The sequence below is a fragment of the Myotis yumanensis genome, unplaced genomic scaffold (assembly GCF_028538775.1).
Source record: "Myotis yumanensis isolate MYYU_CA2020_CCGP unplaced genomic scaffold, mMyoYum1.0.hap1 SCAF_2, whole genome shotgun sequence".
Classification (NCBI taxonomy): domain Eukaryota; kingdom Metazoa; phylum Chordata; class Mammalia; order Chiroptera; family Vespertilionidae; genus Myotis; species Myotis yumanensis.
In genome coordinates this window covers 164,276,587-164,298,483 of record NW_027223753.1, presented here as the reverse complement: position 1 = coordinate 164,298,483, position 21,897 = coordinate 164,276,587, and the positions used below count along the sequence as shown (strand labels likewise).

The 21,897-nt window shown below is 37.5% G+C and overlaps 1 protein-coding gene across 17 annotated transcripts in view; it reads left to right on the top strand.

The window, feature by feature from the left end:
• Positions 1–21,897, top strand: part of DLG1 (discs large MAGUK scaffold protein 1) — a 274,204-nt gene that overhangs the window by 219,869 nt on the left and 32,438 nt on the right. For 7 of the 17 annotated variants that reach the window (XM_070406504.1, XM_070406512.1, XM_070406511.1 and 4 more), the window contains 4 exons: positions 566–680; positions 7,488–7,664; positions 14,557–14,626; positions 19,491–19,524. In XM_070406504.1, coding sequence (XP_070262605.1) covers positions 566–680; positions 7,488–7,664; positions 14,557–14,626; positions 19,491–19,524 — 396 coding nt within the window. Of the gene's footprint in view, positions 1–565; positions 681–7,487; positions 7,665–14,556; positions 14,627–18,717; positions 18,818–19,490; positions 19,525–21,897 lie in introns of all 17 variants that reach the window. The other 10 variants (XM_070406507.1, XM_070406500.1, XM_070406505.1 and 7 more) reach the window with 2 other exon arrangements.

Below are 21,897 nucleotides of genomic sequence, written 5' to 3'. Positions count from 1 at the left end.
TTTTGTGTCTTATTTTGGCATTTTGAAGATTTATAAATTATAAAATGAGTTGAGGTAAATTTAACTTCATTTATCAGTTTTTAAGGCCTATTTTCCCCATATAATTGACCCTATACAAGTTCTATATTTAAGAATATAAGAATAACTGATTTCCTCACAGAGAAAAAGTCAGTAAACAAAGCATCTAGTATAAATTATTATAGATTTCTTTTTTTAAGTATAAAAATTACAATAAGTTCTAATTTTTAGTTTTTTTAATTTATAGTTAAATTAGTAATGTAAGATTCATTCTGGTATTTGATACATGGAAATTGTCTTTTAATTGATTAAATGTGATATGAACTTTGAAATAACATATGTGAAAATTCAAATTCAGCCAGTACTAATTTGTGGTACATTTAGAAGATTATTAATTTTTGAAATACGCATAATGGGCAAATTGTTACTCTCTTAAGGTTCTAACCACCTTTAACCAATTATAGGTCAGGTTACATATTTAATACTTTAAGTGGCTTAAGTTTTTAGAATATAAAATTTAAATTTATTTCTCTTTTTCTTTCATCAGAATACAGTCGTTTTGAAGCCAAAATACATGACTTACGGGAGCAAATGATGAATAGTAGCATTAGTTCAGGATCAGGTTCTCTTCGAACAAGCCAAAAGCGATCCCTCTATGTCAGGTAATTTTTTTTTTTTTTAATTCTAATTATGGCAAGTCTTAATTATTTATGAATGTAAATTCTTTCAGGATTTTCACTATTACTGACTTAGTTTTGCTATAGAAAAATAAATTGCAAACCAAGGAAAATTTTTTTACAGTTGATTTCCTGATCTTTCAAGAATTGGAATATTGTTATAATTTAATTAGTGATATTTATATAACCCCTTGAATAAAAATAGTAAAGAAAAACAAAATAAACATGGACGAAAAAAATTTCAAGGTGGTTATTTTACTGAATCAGTATTGTAGCTTGATGTGTCATATCATCCAACACTAATATTTACCTATGTTCTTTTATAATAAAATATTCTTCATTTGAGTAACAATTACCTTGGCAATTTTTATAATAGCAAAGAGAGCATATATAAATAATAGCTTCAAATGTGAATAATACCAGCAAAAGAGTACAGATTCAGGAAATTTCTACATGCATTTTTTAAACACTGGGGAGAAAATCATTTTTCTATAACATAAGATTAATGTGGCAGCATAAATCTAATAATATTATATTGATATCATTAGTACATAAATTGTTCTTTTGCATTTCTTTGGCTAATACGACAAATATAGATATCCTGTTTATTTGTATTTTGTATCCTTTTTTAGTATAGCCTTTACTTAGTACTTTATTATACTACCTAAGCCAGCAGTCGGACATCCTTAGTGCTGCTGCAGAGGCAGGAAAGGCTCCTGCCACCATCACTGCGCTGGCCAGCCATGAGCCCGGCTTCTGGCTGAGTAGCGCTCCCCCTGTGGTAGCACACTGACCACCAGGGGGCAGCTCCTGCATTGAGTGTCTTCCCCCTGGTGGTCAGTGTGCATCATAGCGACCAGTAGTTCTACCATTCAGTCAATTTTCATATTAGCCTTTTATTATATAGGAATTGTTTTAACTTTAGATAATTACTACAAGTAGTCTGTATTATTCTGTGTAATTATTCTCTCATTTCTTTTGGTTATATTGGGGAGCCTATTTCTAATATGTTTTATTCTTCTGATGAGAAATGAGATATATGACATAAAATATACATGTATCCTATATATGTTTGGGTATGTATAAATATATCAATACAAACAAGCATGTGCTCTCTACTTGTTTATATATGATATGACTTATTGTCTCAAAGAATTTTATTCTATGATACATAATAAAAGAAAGCTTTTTTCACTTTCTTCTCATGTTCTATTCCTACCCCTTTCATTCCTTCTACCCTGCCAATGATCTGGAATTCCTAAATGTATCAAATTGTTCTCTATTTCCACTAATTCTAGCAGTATTTATTAAACTCTTCTGATCCAAAATTCTTAAAAGTATTTTATATGTAGATACCCACAAAAAATGTAAAAATACAGATTTATGTTTATATTCTTTTTTCTTTTTCTTGCTTATCTATATTTTCTAAGTTTAATGTAATTAACAGGTGTTACCTTTAATATCTGATTTAAATAAAAACATAAAATTCAAAACATTAGGTTATATTTGTTTTAAGTACATTAATGAGTCATCTTCACTTTTTATTAATTTTTACTTTTAGAGAATACTTTATTTTTATTAATTATATCAGATTTATAATGAAAAATAACTGCAGCTGCCCTAACCGGTTTGGCTCAGTGGATAGAGTGTCGGCCTGTGGACTGAAAGGTCCCAGGTTCAATTCCAGTCAAGGGCATGTACCTTGGTTGTGGGCACATCCCCAGTAGGGAGTGTGCAGGAGGCAGCTGGTTGATGTTTCTCTCTCATCGACGTTTCTAACTCTCTATCCCTCTACCTTCCTCTCTGTAAAAAATCAATAAAATATATTTTAAAAAAAAAAGAAAAAGAAAAATAACTGCAACCTCCCAGCAATCCCTAGAATTTCATTCCCTAAAACAGTCATCCTCTGTTTTCCTAACAGATTCCTTTGCCTTTACCTCCAAATCTATATATATAAAAAGCCAGCAACCAGAACACCATAACGACCAGAAGGACCAGTCGCTATGACGCCCATTGCGGCCAGAGAACCTGGCCTGATCAGGGGTGGGGCTGGCTAGCCAACCCCCTCACAGCCCTTCCCCCCAGCCAGCCCCTCCCCCGATCGGCCCACCCCACCCTGTTTGGCCTGCAGACCCTCACCCCAGCCTGCTCCGCCTCTAATCGCCCCCCTACCCAAATAGGGGGTGGGGGCCATCTGGCCAACCTTCTGCAGCCCCTCCCCCAACCAGCTCTGCCCCCAATCGGCCCCCCCACTCCTATCAGGGGCAAAGCTGGTGGCTACCGCCCACAGCCCCTTCTGCAGCTGGCCCTGCCCCTGATCAGCCCCCCTGCATACCAGTTGGGGCGGAGCCAGCTGGCCAACCTTCCATGGCCCCTCCCCTGGCCGCTGACCCCCAATCAGCCCCTCCACCATATTCGGGGGCAGGGCCAGCCAGCCCACAGCTCCTCCACACGGCCAGCCTGACCCCCAGTCAGCCCCTCCACCCCAATCGGGGGCGGCACCCACTGGCCAATCACCCACCGTCCCTCCCCCCCTGCCAGCCTGGCCCTGATCAGGCCCAATTGGGGTGGGCTGGACGGACCCCACCCATGCACGAATTTGTGCACTGGACCTCTAGTTTTTAAATAATATGCACATACTGCTGTTTTCTAATTTACCAACTTTGGACAGTATATACTTACTGCCTTGGTAGACGAGAACTTTCTCATACCAAACCACTCATTCTGTCTCTTTCCCTATTGCTCAAACATAATCCTATCACTTCTAATAAAATTAATAGCATTTAGAGTCTTGTGACTATGTAATACCTGTCATTACGTAGTCAAGCAGTTTATTATGACCACACTTCTTTTTTTCTGCAACCCTTCATATTTCCTGGACTTAATAGTTGTCTCATTTTGATTTGCCTAATTTTCCCTACACTTACTATTAAGTGTCTTCCTTTGTCCTTACTAATCTCTTTAGAGTTTGTTACATGATGAAACATATGGTCCCACATACGGTCTTATCAGTTCAGTTTTTCCATCTTTCTGTTCCAACCTGGACTATTTGTTCTATAGACTTGCTGTAAAGCTCTCACCTGGGACTTGCCTTTGCCATTATCCTATTCCCTTTAGCTCTGTACTGTGTCAGTATGTTTCCTACATTCCACAATTTCTTCTTTCTTAATTTACTTTTACCTATTTTGCCAAGTACATCCTCTAGTAAATTCCTGACAGAAAGGTGTGGGAGGTATTTTTTGAGTCTTAACATGTCTGAAAATTGCTTTATTTTGACTTCTCCTTGATGGAGAATTTGGGGTGTTTTCTTCTGCTTCTTGAATTCTCGGCTTTCTATTCTATTTTTTCTAGTTTTCTTGTTTTCTCGGGATTTTTTTTTCCTTTAGTTTTGTGAGTTTTTTTAATATGTGAGGCTATGTTTAAATGTTTAGTGATCCTTGTTTTCTATTCTTATGAATGGAGAATGAAGCTAGTGGATTTAACTGGAAGATTATTGAGTTTTTCTTTGCCCTCTTCCTCTCCATGTCATTCTTTCCTTTGGGGTCATTAAATATCTCTAGAGAAGAATTTTTAATCTCTTGCCTGGAGTATAAAACAGGTTGGTAGATTTCAGTTTTCAGTGTGCCGATTCCTTATTAACCCTTTGTTTTCCGCCCAACATCTTCCACCTTCCTACCACATTCTAAAGTACAGAGCTTTTGGAATTGAATTTCTCTGGAAACTAAACATCTTGCCTTCTATGGCTTTGAGAACAGGAAAAGGGACTGGGAGGGTCTAAGTGCTATATACAGTGTTTTCAACAGTTCTTCTGTTTTCATTATTGTAACTTATCTGCCTACCTAGAACTGTACATCTCTAATTCCTAAGCATTTCTAGGATCTTGTGGAATAAATCTTATTTCAATATCCCTCTCTTCAGGCACTCCATTTGGAGTTTTCTTCACTTTGCTAGGTTAAGTTACCGTCATCGCAAAAGGTGTTAAACCAATGATGGCGAACCTATGACACGCGTGTCAAAGGTGACATGCAAACTCATATTTTTGGTTGATTTTTCTTTGTTAAATGGCATTTAAATATATAAAATAAATATCAAAAATGTAAGTCTTTGTTTTACTATGGCTGCAAATATCAAAAAATTTCTGTATGTGACAGAGTTAAGTTAGGGTTTTTCAAAATGCTGACACGCCGAGCTCAAAAGGTTCACCATCACTGTGTTAAACACTCTTTTCTTGTTGTTTCTCTTGTATTTGTCTATTTTGTTGGTTTGTTTTTTGGTCACTTTAGTGAGGAAATAGGCACATATAGCCTGTCTCCCATAGTTAACCAGAAGTCATATGATTCTTTTTAGTAATATTTTTAATTTCAAAAGTAAAAAATAGCCTGGCTGGTGTGCTCAGTGGTTACACATCATCCCATGAACCAGGAGGTCACTGGTTCGATTCCTGGTTGGGCACATGCCCAGGTTGCAGGCTCAATCCCCAGTAGGGGGCGTGCAGGAGGCAGCTGATTGATGTTTCTCTCTCATCAATGTTTCACTCTCTCTATCCCTCTCCCTTCCTTTCTCTAAAAATCAATTAAAACATTTTTTTAAGTAAAAAATCCAAGTACAAAAGGCAACATACAATATGATACCATTTGTGAAGCTCTGGAACAAGTAAAACCATACATGATTACATAGTCATTTACATACATGTGATAAAACCAAATTTTAAAAAAAGGTGAGGGTTAAGGAACTGATAAACACTATATTCAAAATGGTGGTTACCTTCTAAGAGTACTTTACTCTTAATCTGCGGGAATCAGGATCAAGAGGAAAAAATACATTGGTGAACATGAGTTACTGCTAATGGTTTTGTTTATAGTCTTTTGTTGGATAGTAGGTTAACAGATGTTTATTATACTCCAATGATCAATAACTCACATAGATATTCCATGGGTTCCATTTTATGAATCAAATATATTAAAAGACAAAGCTTGAGTACAAATTAGGGAAGAGAGGTTGGGGGTGATTTCTTTTCTCCATTGCTCATTAATAATATTGTTATATTACTTTTGTAATTCAAAAGATTAATTTATGATAATAAAAATGTTCCAAAGTAGTATTTTCCCTTTTCTGAATGTCTTCTGGCATTTGTTCTACCTCTTAATGTACTTTATTTTCCTTTTCTTATGTACTTTATTTTCTGTTTTATATTATGTTTATTTGTATCCTCATCATCTTTGTCATCTTTATCTTTGCCATATCTACTCCATTACCTTTTTAAATAAATATTTAATAAATGAGTGACTGTATCTAACTTTTGTATTATTTGAGGTCAGCTATATTTTTTAGTAGAAAGACAGTTCCTTAGAGTTCAGAATTTATGGATTGGAATAATGACTTAGCATTTATATCATTTGTAATCTTTATTTTTTCCGCTATAGAATTCTTTTCTTCAGAAATATATTATAAATGCTTTAATATATGTTTAAGCCTTCCCACTTTTGGTTCCCACCTACTTCCTTCACACCCACTTCCCTGAAAAGACTTGAAAGAAAGAACACATTTGAAAACCATTAGCTATTTAATACATTTAGTCATCAAATAATTCCACCCTCTTCAGTTTTACTTGAAGAGATAGGTTCTTAAAAGTTGGGTTGTATGAAATGGAATATGATTTGTGTCCTAATTTTCAGTTGTCATATTAGAACAAAAGAACAAATAAATTGTATTATAAATGTAATTGCTGGGATCCTTTTCTAAGAATTTCATTATTTTAACCTTTTGCGGTCCAATTTTATTTTTGGAATTCAAACAGTCTGGTCCAAATTAATTGACAGGATTGAATGTTGAACTTTCTAATGTTCTTACTTTAAAGTTTAAACAAAAAATTCACTGGTTATATTATTAAGTATGGTCAATCAAAGAGTTTATTCTTTAAAACATTTCATAGTGTGGTATCTTTTGAAACATTTCCACACATGCAATCCAGCACCTTACTGACAACGCATATAATCGCAGCAGTTTGCGGTGTTGACCTCAGCTCCATGTTGGACCTGCTCCTAGCGCCTGGTCTGTCGAGTCAGCCTGGATGTTGGACTAAAAAGGGTTAAATATTGTACATTAATTAATCAAGTCATAGGACACAGTATTTTCTTTTTATGAAACTAAAAATACTCTTAACATTTCCAGTTACTATATTAAATTAATACATTATTTTTCCCAAATATTTGGTAGCTATTAACCATCTGTAGATATTTTTCAAAATTGTTACTGATTCTGAAAACCCTGTTAACTCTAATTTTATGAACAAATGAAAGGAATAATTAACTGGAAAAATAATTAATCTGTTGATCTAGTCTTAGAGTTCACAATAAATGAGTCAAATCTATCAGAGAATTTGTTTTCCCAAGTATGTCCAGTCAAAATAAAGAGAAGAAAAGAGTATCTCTTAATATTTACTTTTGTTTATTAATTGTAAAAAAAACTCTAGATTTGTCTTCATTTTAGAATTAAATATAGGTTGCCATTGGATTGTACTAAAGGTATTTTTTAAATTTCTTATACAACACTGAAAGAAATAAGAGAGTTATACCCAATAACAAACTATTGCCATAACAAGTTAATTTTTCTTTTTTTTTTCTTTTTTGCCTCATCTTATATATATAGTACAAAATTGAGGTTGGCATTATTTTGCCTGCGATGATATATTGTCTATTACACAAATTATAAACATTTTCAGAATCCTATGTTTATTTACTATTAATAACATCATTATAACAAGTAATTGTGAACTTTTTCTTCTTACCCTAGAGCCCTTTTTGATTATGACAAAACTAAAGACAGTGGCCTTCCCAGTCAAGGATTGAACTTCAAATTTGGAGATATCCTCCATGTTATTAATGCTTCTGATGATGAATGGTGGCAAGCCAGACAGGTTACACCAGATGGTGAGAGTGATGAAGTTGGGGTGATTCCCAGTAAACGCAGGTAAATATAAGTCCATTACAGTCTTATCACTTGCAAGTTGGGCAACATAAACAAATAAATGCTGTTCTTTTAAATTTATTTTTTGAGGTGATTTTATGTTTGGTTTTTCATATTGTGTTTTACAACCATTTTATTTACCTATATTGTAACCAATAACATAACTAGAGAATATGATGCCCCCAAATAGAAATTTTTCTAAAGCTCCTACTAGTTGCTAAAAAACAAAGTATTTTTTAAGACACTATGCCATGTATCTATGCCAGTGGAGGGAAAGAGAATTAAAAGCCTCTATAGTTTTCCCATTAAGGTACTGTTAAACCTAAATTTTCAGGGCTTCTGATTGTTTTAGACGTAAAAAAATGAAATCCTTGTAAATAAATGCAAAATGTTTAGAAATATCTGGTGATATGTTTCACATCTCTTCTTGCTTAATTTAGAAGTATTCGTGCAATCATGCCTTTCCTCTTTGCATTTAACCATTTATGATAATATTTTTTTGGTGGATACTTATAGCTAGTGGCAAAAATGGTTAAGTGCAGATTGTCTTGGAAAGAATGATTCCACCTTAGACAACCTCCTCTAAGATCTATGAAATGTCTCTTCTTTTGTAGGAAAGGGATTAAATAGCAGTTCATAATTCCCCTAAAGTAGTTACTTATGAGATCCAATTCATCCAAATCTTTGCCTAAAAGTTCTTTTTTAAGTTTTAAGATAGCCAGTAAAAATTAATGATGTGACATTAATATTTATTATAGACTAGAGGCCCAGTGCATGAATTCGTGCACGGGTGGGGTCTGGCCAGCCCAGCCCCAATCAGGGTGGATCGGGGCAGGGCCTGTCAGGAGGAGGAGATGACAGGAGGTTGGTTGGCCAGCCCACCCTGATCGGGGCCAATCAGGGCCAGGCCAGCTGGGCAGAGGGGCTGCAGGCAATTGGCTGGTGGGCCCCGCCCCCGAATGGGGTTGCGGGGCTGATTGGGAGCGTGGCCGACCATGGGAAGGGGAAGTGGGCTGGCCGGCCCCACCCCCAAATGGGGTGGGGGTGCCAATCGGGGACCAGCATCCTGGGGGTAGGGTCATGGGTGGTTGGCCAGCCAGCCCTGCCCCCTATTGGGGTAGGGGTGGCAATCAGGGGCAGGGCCAGCTCGGGGGTGAGGCTGCGGGCCTATCATGGTGGGGCGGGCCGATCGGGGGTGGGGCTGGCCAGGGGAAAGTGGTTGGGGCATTTGGCCAGCCAGCCCCGCCCTTGATCAGGGTGGGAGAGTCCAGTAGTGGGCAGTACTTACTAAAGGAGTAGAGGCCTCGTGCACGAAATTCATACACGGGGGGGGGGGGGGGGTCCCTCAGCCAGCCTGCACCCTCTCCAATCTGGGACCCCTCAGGGGATGTCCAACTGCCGGTTTAGGCCCAATCCCTGTGAGATCGGGTCTAAACCGGCAGTCGGACATCCCTCTCACAATCCGGGACTGCTGGCTGCCAACCGCTCACCTGCCTGCCTGCCTGATTGCCCCTAACCGCTTCTGCCTGCCAGCCTGATCACCCCCTAACCACTCCCCTGCCAGCCTGATCGACACCTAACTGCTCCCCTGCCAGCCTGATCAACACCTAACTGCTCCCCTGCCAGCCTGATCGCCCCCCAACTGCCCTCCTCTGCCAGTCCAATTGCCCCTAACTGCCCTCCTCTGCCAGCCTGATCGCCCCTAATTGCCCTACCCTGCGGCCTGGTCGCCCCCAGCTGCCCTCCCCTGCAGGCCTGATCACCCCTAACTGCCCTCCCCTGCCGGCCCAGTCACCCCCAACTGCCCTCCCCTGCAGGCTTGGTCACTCCCAATTGCCCTCCCCTGCAGGTCTGGTCACCCCTAACTGCCCTCCCCTGCAGGCCTGGCCCCCCTTAACTGCCCTCCCCTGCAGGCCGGGTCACCCCTAACTGCCCTCCCCTGTAGGCTTGGTCGACTCCAGCTGCCCTCCCCTGTAGGCATGGTCAACTCCAGCTGCCCTCCCCTGCAGGCCTGGTCCCCCCGAACTGCCCTCCCCAGCCGGCCTGGTCGCCCCCAACTGCCCTCCCCTGCTGGCCATCTTGTGGCGCCACCTTGTGACCCATGGGGGCGGCCATCTTGGGTGAGGGAGTGATGGTCGATTTGCATATTCTCTCTTTATTATATAGGCTACTTTTGAGAATAGTAACTGGGAAGAATGAAAAAAGAGCAGGTTTGAGCAGAGGAATAAGTAAAGCTGCAATGCTGGCCAGGGATCAGCCTCATCAAACCATATAGAGAGCTCTTGGGTCAATGTGGAAAAAAGGAGACCTATGTACCTGATCGGGCCAGTTCACTCGCCACAGTGGGCGTCATAGCGACCAGTCGTTATGGTAGTTACGGCGTTACAGTTGCTGGCTCTTTATATATATAGATTAGAGGCCCGGTGCACAAAAATTTGTGCACTCGGGGGGGTCCCTCAGCCCAGCCTGTGCCCTCTCGCAGTCTGGGACCCCTTGGGGGATGTCCACCTGCTGACTTAGGCCCGCTCCCCAGGGGATTGGGTCTAAGCTGGCAGTCAGACACCCCTCTGGCAGCCCGGCAGCCCTCGGAGGGTGTCCACTTGCCAGCGGGGAGCAGGACTAAGCTGCAGTTGGACATCCTTAGTGCTGCTGAGGAGGCAGGAGAGGCTCCCGCCACCACCGCTGTGCTGGCAGCCATCAGCCTGGCTTGTGACTGAGCAGAGCTCTCCCTGTGGGAGCGCACTAACCACCAGGGGGCAGCTCCTGCATTGAGCATCTGCCCCTTGGTGGTCAGTGTGGTCATAGTGACCAGTCATTCTCAGTCGTTCTGCTGTTAGGGTCAGTTTGCATATTACCCTTTTATTATATAGGATAGAGGCCTGGTGCACGGGTGGGGGCCAGCTGGTTTGCCCTGAAGGGTGTCCCAGATCAGGGTGGAGGTCCTGCTGGGGTGCCTGGCCAGCCTGGGTGAGGGGCTGAGGACTGTTTTCAGGGTGGGGATCCCCTCTGGGGTGCCTGGCCAAGCCCCCCAGCAGAGACCCTCACCCCATGGGGATGTGGCCAGCCTGGGTGAGAGGCTGAGGGCCGTTTTCTGGCTGCCCACAGCCCCTTCAGTGTGGGGGAGTCCCACTGGGGTGCCTGGCCACCCTGGGTGAGGGGCTGATGGCCATTTTCAGGCTGGCCACACACCCCCCTCCCCCCACCACTCCACACCCGCCCCCCCCCCCCCCCACCCCCGCGACCCAAGCTCCCAGCTTCTCCTTTTTTCCCTGGAATTTATTTATCTTCTATAATTGAAACTTTGTAGCCTTGAGCGTAGCCCACGGCTGGGCAGGGCAGGCGGGAAGCTTGGCTTCCTCCATCACCGGAGGCAACCCAAGCCTCCTGCTCGCTCCAGCTCTGTGGCCGCCGCCATCTTAGTTGGGTTAATTTGCATACTCGCTCCTGATTGGCTGGTGGGTGTGGATTGAGCTTAGCAGAGAGATGGTTCATTTGCATGTTTCTCTTTTATTATATAGGACTAGTAGCCCAATGCACGAAATTCATGCATGGGGGTGGGGGGGTGAGGGGTGGGGTCAGACCCCTCAGCCCGCCCTGCACCCTCTGTCATGTTCCAGGACCCCGGCTGCTCCCGGCCTAGGCACAGGCCTACAGGCTTGGGGTGGCCTGGCTCCCGAGGCCCCATTTTATCAAGAGAACAAAGTCGGCATTAGTTACAGTCCTCACAGAACCCAGTGCACTGCATCTGTGCATACAACTGCCTCGTTCATGTGCCTGCTTCGCCCTACTGAATTACTAACATCTTGAGGACATAGATCTGTCTTATCCTGCTTCACGTTCAGTGTCTGGCCTGGTGCCAGGGACCAGAGAGGGTTTGCTGAGTGAATGAATATTAAGTAAGTGAATGAGTGAATGAATGAGCGAGTAAAGTGAATGAGCAAGCAGCTCCGGGGCGGGAACTTCTGCCGCATTGCTATGGCGACATGGCAGAAGTTCCCGCCCTGCTCCCGGACACCTGACGCCCACCCCGGGAAGTTCCCGCCCCGCTCCCAGTGGCCCAGCTCCCCTCTCCTGGCTGCATAGTTTCCGCCCTGCTCCCAGCAGTGGCCCAGCACCCCTCTCCTGGCTGCTTAGTTCCTGCTCCCAGCAGTGGCCCGGCACCCCTCTCCTGGCTGCTTAGTTCTTGCTCCCAGCAGTGGCCCGGCACCCCTCTCCCAGCTGCTTAGTTCCTGCCCTGCTCCCAGTGACCCAGGCCCCCAGCCACTCCTTCAGCAGAGGCCAGGGCAGGCGGGAAGCTTGGCTTCCTCCATCACGGGGGCAACCAAGCCTCCTGCTTGCTCCAGCTCCATGACCGCCGGCCGCCATCTTCGTTGGGTTAATTTGCATATAGTTGCTCTGATTGGCTGGTGGGCGTAGCTTGGGTGTGGCAAAGGTGCGGTCAATTTGCATGTTTGTCTTTTATTGGATAGGATAGTTCATTCACTTCAGGTCAGGCTTATGATGTAACAACTTGTATTTTTCTTATTAATAAGTTGGGTTTATACTTATTTTGTTGAGTCTCTATAATTGATAAATATGCCAAATCATATACCTATTTTAGACTTCTATGTGTGGGATATGTGTGTGTGTGTGTGTGTGTGTGTGTGTGTGTGTGTGTGTAGACGTTGAAGAGTAGAAATATTAAAATATTACAGAGATATGTAGTTACAGTTTCAGGATTTATGACTGTTGTTGGCTATATAGTTAGCAAGATCCAACTATTTAGTTAGATCTTATATTTGGTAGCAACTCCTCTTTTAGCAGTGTAGCCCTGAGCGTAATTTTTTACGTGAAATAGAATAGTCTCCTTTAAATTCAGAAATGCTTTCTCTGTGCCTTATCAGGTCAGTAAGTAACCTCACATCTTATATATTAAGGTCAGAATTCAGAAAAATTGTTTTATCCCTTGGCTCTTCATATCTTTCTTATAAGGCTTTACTGAAAAAAGTTAGTAACACAGCTGACTGATGGAAAGAGATTTTTTTTTCATTTTGTATAAAAATTCTATAAGGCTTATTTTTAAAGCCAAAAGCGATATAAGACATATCTTGAGATCTCTACAAATAGCTTTCTTTCAGGAACAGCATTTACAAATAAACAAAATTTAAGTCCTTCAACTATTGAGTAAACAAGATAATGATTAGAAGACAAAGCCATTTTGACTTGTAAATGTTCACTCACTAAATGTTAGTTTGCAGTGCCCTCAGTAAGTGTCGAGACAAAAATTATAAATTTATTATTCATGTCACGGATCCTCAGGATTGCTCTGGAATAGTAAAAAACATAAGTTTTAAATCTATGACTGCTGCTGTGGCCAGTTGTTCAGTTGATTGGAGCATTGGTACAAAGCAACCAATTTATCTCTCTCTCTTTCTCTCTCCTCCTCTCTCTCTAAAAATTAATGAAAACATCCTCGGATGAGCATTTTTTTAAAAATCTGTGACTACTAAGGTTCTTTTACTATCCCACAGTAAAAACTATATTGCATAATATAGAAAAAATAATAGAAAATGCATTTATTCATAGACTGTTTTGGTAAGTTTTTCTGCTATATACAAACGTAATTGCTGTGTTGATATCAAGGATTTATAAAAGGTTGATTTACATGAAATTTTGCAAAATGCATATTGGTATTACAATCTACTTAAAACATTTGTTATATTTTTGTTTGCTTGCTTCTTTTGAATAGGTAACACTTTAACAAGGTACAAAATTCAAAAGATCTAAAAGCTATACCAACTCCCTCTTAACCCCAGGCGGCCATTTTACTTTCATAAGAATAGCTAAGGTTACTATTTCTTATATATCCTTCCAGAGATACTTCAAAACTGTTTTTGTACACTATACTTGGTTAATTTATGTATTTACACAAAAATGTCATTGGAGCCGAGACCGGTTTGGCTCAGTGGATAGAGCGTCGGCCTGCGGACTCAAGGGTCCCAGGTTCGATTCTGGTCAAGGGCATGTACCTGGGTTGCGGGCACATCCCCAGTGGGAGATGTGCAGGAGGCAGCTGGTCAATGTTTCTCTCTCATCGATGTTTCTAACTCTCTATCTATCTCTCTCCCTTCCTCTCTGTGAAAAATCAATAAAATATATTTTTTTAAAAAAAATGTCATTGGAGTTAAACTTAGTTTTTCTATTTCTCACCTTATTTTTAAAATTTTCAGAGCTACAGAGAAATAAGCACAAGAGAAAGCAAGAATAGTACAAGGAACACGCACATATCCTTCACCTACTTTCATCAATTATTGACATTTTGCCCCATTTGCTTTCTCTTTTTCATGCTGTCCCCTATTTTCCTCCCTTTTGCCCTTCCTCTACTCAGGTCTTCATCACATTATAGTCTGTGTCCATGGGCTGTGTATATATGTTCTTTGGTTAATTATGTCCAGTCCACCTCATTCCCCTCCTCTTCACATGCTTAATTTTTAGCATATGTGTTTCATGCTAAGCTAATGTTTAAACAAAAAGAAAAAAGGATAAAACCTGGAAAATTGCTAAACTTTGAAGTCTTATCTTCAGTATAATTAATGGAATTGAGTGCGCATGTATATATATATATGTATATATATATATGTATATATATATATATACATATATATATATACACACACACACACACACATATATATACTGTATTTTGATACTTCACAAATATTTTTTAAATAATAAAATAAGTCTTGTATTTTATTTTTTAGACATTCTAATTAATTTTGGGATGCAAACCTAGATGGCTTCCTAAGGTTTTAGAATATAAAGATGCCCTGTATTGAGGTATCAGTTCTGATGAATTGTAGTTAGAACCTTAGATGTATTTGGTCTACCTAAAAAATAATATTGGCTACTTCGACAGGGTTGAGAAGAAAGAACGAGCCCGATTAAAAACAGTGAAATTCAATTCTAAAACAAGAGGAGACAAAGGGGTGAGTATATGCAATCTCTTATTTCTAGAAATTAATAGTTGAGGGTAATAGGCCTTTTTATCATTCTTATTTGAGCTACATTATTAAAGTGAGGATTTTGCCATGAAAATTACTATCAACAACTCTGGCAGTGTTGCTTTACAATAGTAGATATTGAATTAAATTAAAGCACCCATTTCACAGACCTTTTCAAATTAAAACTGTGATTTGATTTTTTCTTAACAACATACTTTTGGTCAAGGTTATTTTTACAAGTGAAATTAATTTAGTCTTCATTCACATGTTCACTTAGAAACTTGTGTTACCAAAATTAATCATGATAGTTAATAAATCTGAAAAATTATTAATAGGCCTCCAAAAAATTATTAATGAAATCATAATGTCTGTTTTTGGGGGGATTTTGAGTAAATTCAAGGAAATTTTCTTGTTCTTCTCTCTATACCTAGTATTTATTAGGAAAATCCATGTTTAGATGTTTGAGTCAATATGAATTTTTAGTTTGAAAAAATAAAGAGACAGTCAAAAAATATATCAAAGTTCTTTTATACATATTTTAGACGTGTTTTTGTTTTTATTTAAGTGTTGCTTCAAATGGCTGTCAATAAATGAAAAAGATCTTACGGGCTTTGTCCTGTACTGTTTATAATTACTGCAATAGAATATTTTAGTAAAAAGGCTGATGAAAGAGCTGAATTTCAAAATGTATTGAAAATACTATTTGTAGCAATGTTTTCTGTTTTGTAGGGTTTTTTAATCTAAAGCTAAAATTTTATACATCTTGTGATCATATTTCAAAGGAATGTAAAATTCAGCAAATAAATTAAACCTATTTTCTGTACATCTCTGATATAACTAAGCACTCAAACCTAAAGCTTCTAATTTAAAAGAAATATGATCCTTGACTAAAGAAATTAAATCTGAGTAAGTTGTATAATGTATTCAGTTATTTTAGGAATGATAAATTCCATTAAAATTAACTTGTAGTTTTCAGAAAATACAAAATTATATAGTGTGACCTGAGGCAATATTTAAGATAGAATTTTTTGGAGGAAAAAAATTTCAAGTAAATGCTCAGGATTTGAAATCTATACAGTGTTTTTTGTGCTTATTTTATATATGTTTTTTAAAATAATTTAGTAAAATACACTGTCAATGTATTTAAAAAGAGGTTGCATGTTGTAACTTTTCTTTTATACTGTAAGAAGTTAACTGAATTAACGACATATTTAAATCTTAGTCTTGTTTGTTGACTGTAACCAACTTTATGCACAGTCACTGTGTTCTAACACAGCACCAAAAGTATGCATGATACTGAGTGGGGTAAAAATACGCTTGCCATTGATACAGAACTGCATTTCTTTCTGTAACACCATTTCCCATTCTTCTTTTTCTTTCCTTACATGGTTTATGGACTTTTATTTCCACTACAGACTTATAACATTTCAGTTTCTCATTAATATTTTTAACATTCATTGAACTATTTTGAAATACGATATGGAGATAATATATTTAGATATTTAATATATGAATCATGAATTTGTGATATTTTTCAGTTCTAATATTTATTACACTCTGTCTCTCTTGCAATGTAGCATTAATAATAATAATAAGTAATTAGACAGTATTTTGTATAGGAAATATAGAGAAACTGGAAGTAGTATGGTTTCTCTAGCTTTGTGTTTTCCCTTCACATTTTTCTGTTGTTTGCTTCTGCTATTTTTACTTTAATATATTTTTCACCTGGAGGATGTTAAATGCAATACAATTAATCCATTTCTTAACTAACATGCATTTCTTTCTGTCCCATATTATGATATCTTTATGATATCTCATTCTGGCTAACAGCAAAGATATCAAAAATCAAAACATTTTAAACTTCATGTTTCTTTCGATTGTTTGCTGTGAAACTGACTCTGACCACTATAGATGCAGTAGGAGGATTAGTTTTATCAGATATAAAAATTAGTTTTATCAGATATAAAAATGATTACTAAATTCAAAAGCAATGATTGTCATGAACAAAAAGATTTAGTCCTTCCCTGATATTACATTACCATAAATCTTTCTCTATTGAAACTTGTTTTCCTCTCGTTCTCTTTTCTAAAATTTGGATTCAAAGATTTTTATTTAAATAATGCTACTTGACAGTTTATAAAATAATTATAAGCCCAGAGTTCTTCAATTATTTTTTACTCAACTTAATTTTCAACTTCCACTTAGAGGTATTAGAGCCTTCAAATTTTAAGATTGAAATCAAGACAATCTGATTGACTGTGAACTATGAACTTATTAATCCTGAATTATTGATATGAAAAGGTAAAAATGAAAGTTTAACCTTGTTTTTGTAAAGATTCTTATCAAAATGAAGTCTTTGAAGTAATGGAATTTGAGCTAAAAGCCACTTTAATCTATTTCAGAGCCATAATCACCTGGCTTTTTATGCTTAAAAATATGGGCATGCTGAAAACATACTGCCTGGTATCAATACACTTTGAAATAATGAAAGCATCTTTTAATGTGAATAAACTCGGGAAAAAATCAGAACAAAATTTTTATTCTTAATATTGATCCCACCTCAAAAAGTATAATAATAATTTCGAGTGTAAATTGTATGTAAGGTCATTTTCTTCAAGACATGTGTGCCTATGACAGAAATTACAAAATAAACTATTCCTTTTTAATAGGCTCATCTTTCCTTGTGCTGCATGCTTGTTGTTTTTAAATCTTTGAATGCACAGCCCAGCTGGTATGACTCAGTGATTGAGCATTGACACATAAATCAGGACAGGAGGTCCTGGTTTGATTTCCGGTCAGGGCACATGCCAGGATTGCTAGCTCAATCCCCAGTAGAGGGTGTGAAGGAAGCAACTGATCGATGATTCTCTATCATCATTGATGTTTCTTTCTCTCTCTCTCCCTCTCCCTTCCTCTCTGAAATCAATAAAAATATAATTTTTTTAATCTATGAATGCACAAATGGGACATTCAAGAATAGAAAAAAAATTTTCAATATCTGTGCAATAAGGAATATCTTCCTTATAGCAATTATGTATAAACTATTCAAATCTCAATTGTCTATTTGGCTCTTACTGGCACCAAACTATTTATTCTCTATTCAAGATTGCTGGTGCTGGTGAATCAAATCTGGTTCTATATTATCTATATATACTTTTAAAAATAGATATGTATAGTAAAGCTTAAAGACAAAGGAATCAGTTATGATAGCACTCATGGTGGCTAAAACAATCCTAACTCTTCTTCCTTGGTTAGATAGCATTGATAAGACTTTTGCTGGACTCTTTGGCCTTGATAGAGCCCTCTTAGTGTTCTTCCTATTTTCTGACTCATGCCAAAAGCATTTGGTTATCTTTTTTCTCTTCAAGGATGGATGGATGGATAGATAGATAGATAGATAGATAGATAGATAGATAGATAGATAGATGATAGAACTATGTTTTAAATATTCAACACTGGCAATTTCTCAATTGTTCGGGTTTTCTTTTCAAATAGAGGTCTTTGTTAGTTTGTTGGAGCCACACGGAAGGAAGGAAGGAAGGAAGGAAGGAAGGAAGGAAGGAAGGAAGGAAGGAAGGAAGGGAGGAAGGAAGGAAGAGAGGGGAGGGGAAATGTGTTTAAGCAAAAGGAAATTGAAGGTTATTACCTAATGCATAAAAAATATTTGAACAGCTAGAGGAATCATTTAAAATAACTTTTGCTATAGAACATCTAGCTCCTGGCAATCTAGAAAAATATTTATTGATATGAATAGATGTTAGCTTGGTCTGTACCATAGTAGTACCTAACCTGATTTATTCTTTTCAGTTTTATCAAGTAGCATATATTCCTTATTTTTAGCTATTACTGAATTACACTCTTTAAATTTTTCAATATTTTCTGTTATAAAACATTAGAATTAGAGGAGTTAATACAAAATTAGAAATTCACTCTATATGTGAATTAAGTAAAATTCATATATAAACTGCACACTGTGGTCACAAGAGTCAGCTTCCACAGAGCTGCTAGGCTGGCTGGGCCTTTGTACACACAGACAGTAGACATCCCTTTGTTTTGCCCCTCCTTCTCTTCTTCAGCAGTCATTCAATGACAAGCGTAAAAAGAACCTCTTTTCCCGAAAATTCCCCTTCTACAAGAACAAGGACCAGAGTGAGCAGGAAACAAGTGATGCTGACCGTAAGTATGTGGATCCGGTGGTCAACTGAAAATAAATGTAGAGGGACCTACTGCCCTGCAGTTGGTTGTTACCATGGAGACAGTTTCAAGAGCTGCAACAGGTTACTAATTGTCTTAACCAGGGGCAATTTAACAGGCATAAATTAATTTGTATACCAATCTTAACTTTTCTGGTACCTTAGGAATTCTTAATTTAAAGTAAACAGTATTTTTAAGCTGTACATTTAACATAGTATTATTTGATGTAAGGATTCTTACAATAAATAATATACTCTCAAAGAATGTTTTAGAGGAAAAACATGGATACCTGGGAAGCTACTTAGTGACTTCAAAGTATGGTATTGCCAATCTTTGACAAATAGATCTTCTGAAATTATTCCATTTTATCCTATTTCTTCTTCATATGTAGACAGCCTGGATTTTACTTTTAAAATAGCAAGTAATAATCTCAAACTTTGCTGCTCTAAGATAGAACTTACATTCTTTTAGTAGATTACATTTAACTGCTAGCTTATTTCAAGCTTTCAGAAATCTGCAAAAATGCTCTATAAGATATGCACCTGTAATGGTCTTGGAACTGTCTCTTATTGTAGCACCAATTTTATGCATTACTGACAACTATTTTCTTTGATTATCTTTTTATTGCTTGCTCTCTGGGAACTACTCTCTACAGGAGATCCCTGACGACATGGGATCAAAAGGCCTGAGTAAGTGATCAAAATACTCCCAAGTTATTTTTTAACCTCCATCTACAGACCTACCTTTTTTAGATACATTTTGAGAATCATGGTAGTGCCTTTCTGGCATGAGGAGGTGTATGATTTAGATTGCTTTTAGGCTTTCATGTTAATAAAATGCTTGGGATTTTTATTTCTATAACACACATCTTTTGTTTTTCTAATGCTCCATTTTTCAGTCATTTGAAAAACTCTGCTCAATATTTACATTTTTAAATATAAAAACTTTTTAACGTTTTTAAAAATAGTACTACCTGCCCTCATTATTAGAATATAGAAAATAATCTTCCTTACAGTTTTATATCACCCTTTTTTTAAAAAACAATTTAATATCACTTTGATTTTAGAAAAGCATTGCTATAATGTGAAACTATAAAACACAATAGATAAATGTTAGAGAAGAATTGTGGACCTCAAGTTTAGCAGTCTTTGTAGAGGGAAATTTACATATCTTTTTTAAGGAGGTTGTAATTTATGAAAAGAATTATAAGAATTTTTTTTTTTTTTTTTTTTTATTTAACCATGATGTTGTCTCTGCTGTTTGTTTTTCTTGTTTAATTTTCTAGCTAGAACTTAGTCTTCATATAAAGCTTGGTACAGAGTATGGTATATAGGAATCATTCAATAAATGTTAGAATAAATGAATAAAACAAGAAGTCATTTAAGCAATCAATTTTAAATGTGGGTGTTTTCAATTTGATTAAATGTGAAATTTTATCAAATATTACTAAGTTATTTTAGGTGACAGTGACTCATAGAAGTAACCTTTTAGGCTAAAGTTTTTTTCTAGATAATTCTTTTCCTTTGGGTTATTAAGCATTTTAAAAACTTCTTTTTTTATAATTCATTGATTATTAAGGATCTAACCAGTATCTTTCAACTTTTTAAGCTCTATATTAATAATCATTAAATTTCATAATTTTTCCTGATTTACCCTAACTATCCTGGTATTTTAAACTATAGGAACTTGACTTTTATTTCAACCTTAATAATTAAAAGTTTGTATTAGACTGAAGGCAGTATGCTTTATATGTAATTATTTTTATTAGACACACAGACAATAGACATCCCTTTGTTTTGCCCCTTCTCTTCTTCTCTATTATTTTTGCATGTGCCTCTTTAGGATTTGGCAAGAACCCACGAATTTACTATCACTATGGTACCCTTGTGAAAATCTTCAAAAGTGGAAAATATTTCCATAATTTTTTTTTTTTTTTTTTGAGAGAGGGAAATATCAATTGGTTGCCTCTTGCACATGCCCCAACCAGGGCTGGGGATCAAACCTGCAACCTAGGTATGTGCCCTTGGCTCCACAGATTTTTAATGGTGTAGAATTTATTTTGAGAATGATAACATGTTTTAGAGATGGTATGAATCAGCATATGTACCCACAGATTTTTATTATCTGTTGAGTGATTGGAGACCTAAGGAAAATTCATTTAAAAAGGAATTTAAGGAAGAATTTAGTTCCCATATTGATATTGTTACGGTGGATGATAATTACATCTTGACCAAATCATAATTTTATCTTTCATTTTAATTGAGGATTGGTACTTGGGAAGAGCAACAAATAAAAAATGGTAACTGAATACCAGACAATGTGATTTAGAAAAGAATTTAAATTTTTCTGGACAATGACTTAAGATCCTTTGAATGGTAGGTTTCTGTGCTTCATCTCCCAGAAACTGAAAGAAATTATCCACCCAGTAATTTAATGATCAGATCAAGATTTTATTTGGAAAATGTTGAAGGAAATAGAAACATATAAGTAAAATTCTAATACTGGATATGATGGAGGTTATTACATAAAACAGAAGACTAGCAGTTGGCAAGTTGCCTATTATTATACAGTAGAAAATGCTAGGAAAGGGGATGTATCCAGGACATTTGTGGCCTCGGTTATCAAAAGGTCCTAACACAGGGAATAAACTAAGAAAAATCCTGTGAGATTTTAATATAAGAAAATAAATGTGACCTCATATTAGGTACTCATCAAGTCTTGTTGTAATAGGACTCACAAAGGGACTAAGAATAGAAGGATAAATTATTCCAGAGAAACAATCCTGTTGAAGAGGTGTGAAATAAAACTGAACATCAAGGAAAATGTACATTTGCATGTAACTTCACACAACCTCTGGAAAATTTGAGGATATTTAATTGAAGAGCAGAGAGAGAAACAAAGGTGATACCCTAGAATACTTTTCATACACATGAATTTAGTGATTCTATGAAGAAGAGAATAAAATAAATTATTGATTTGCCCTGTTGGCAGTAGAATATGAAATAATGAGAAAAACTGTCTTTCAAAACCTAATTTTGACTCACAGAACTAGAGAATGATGG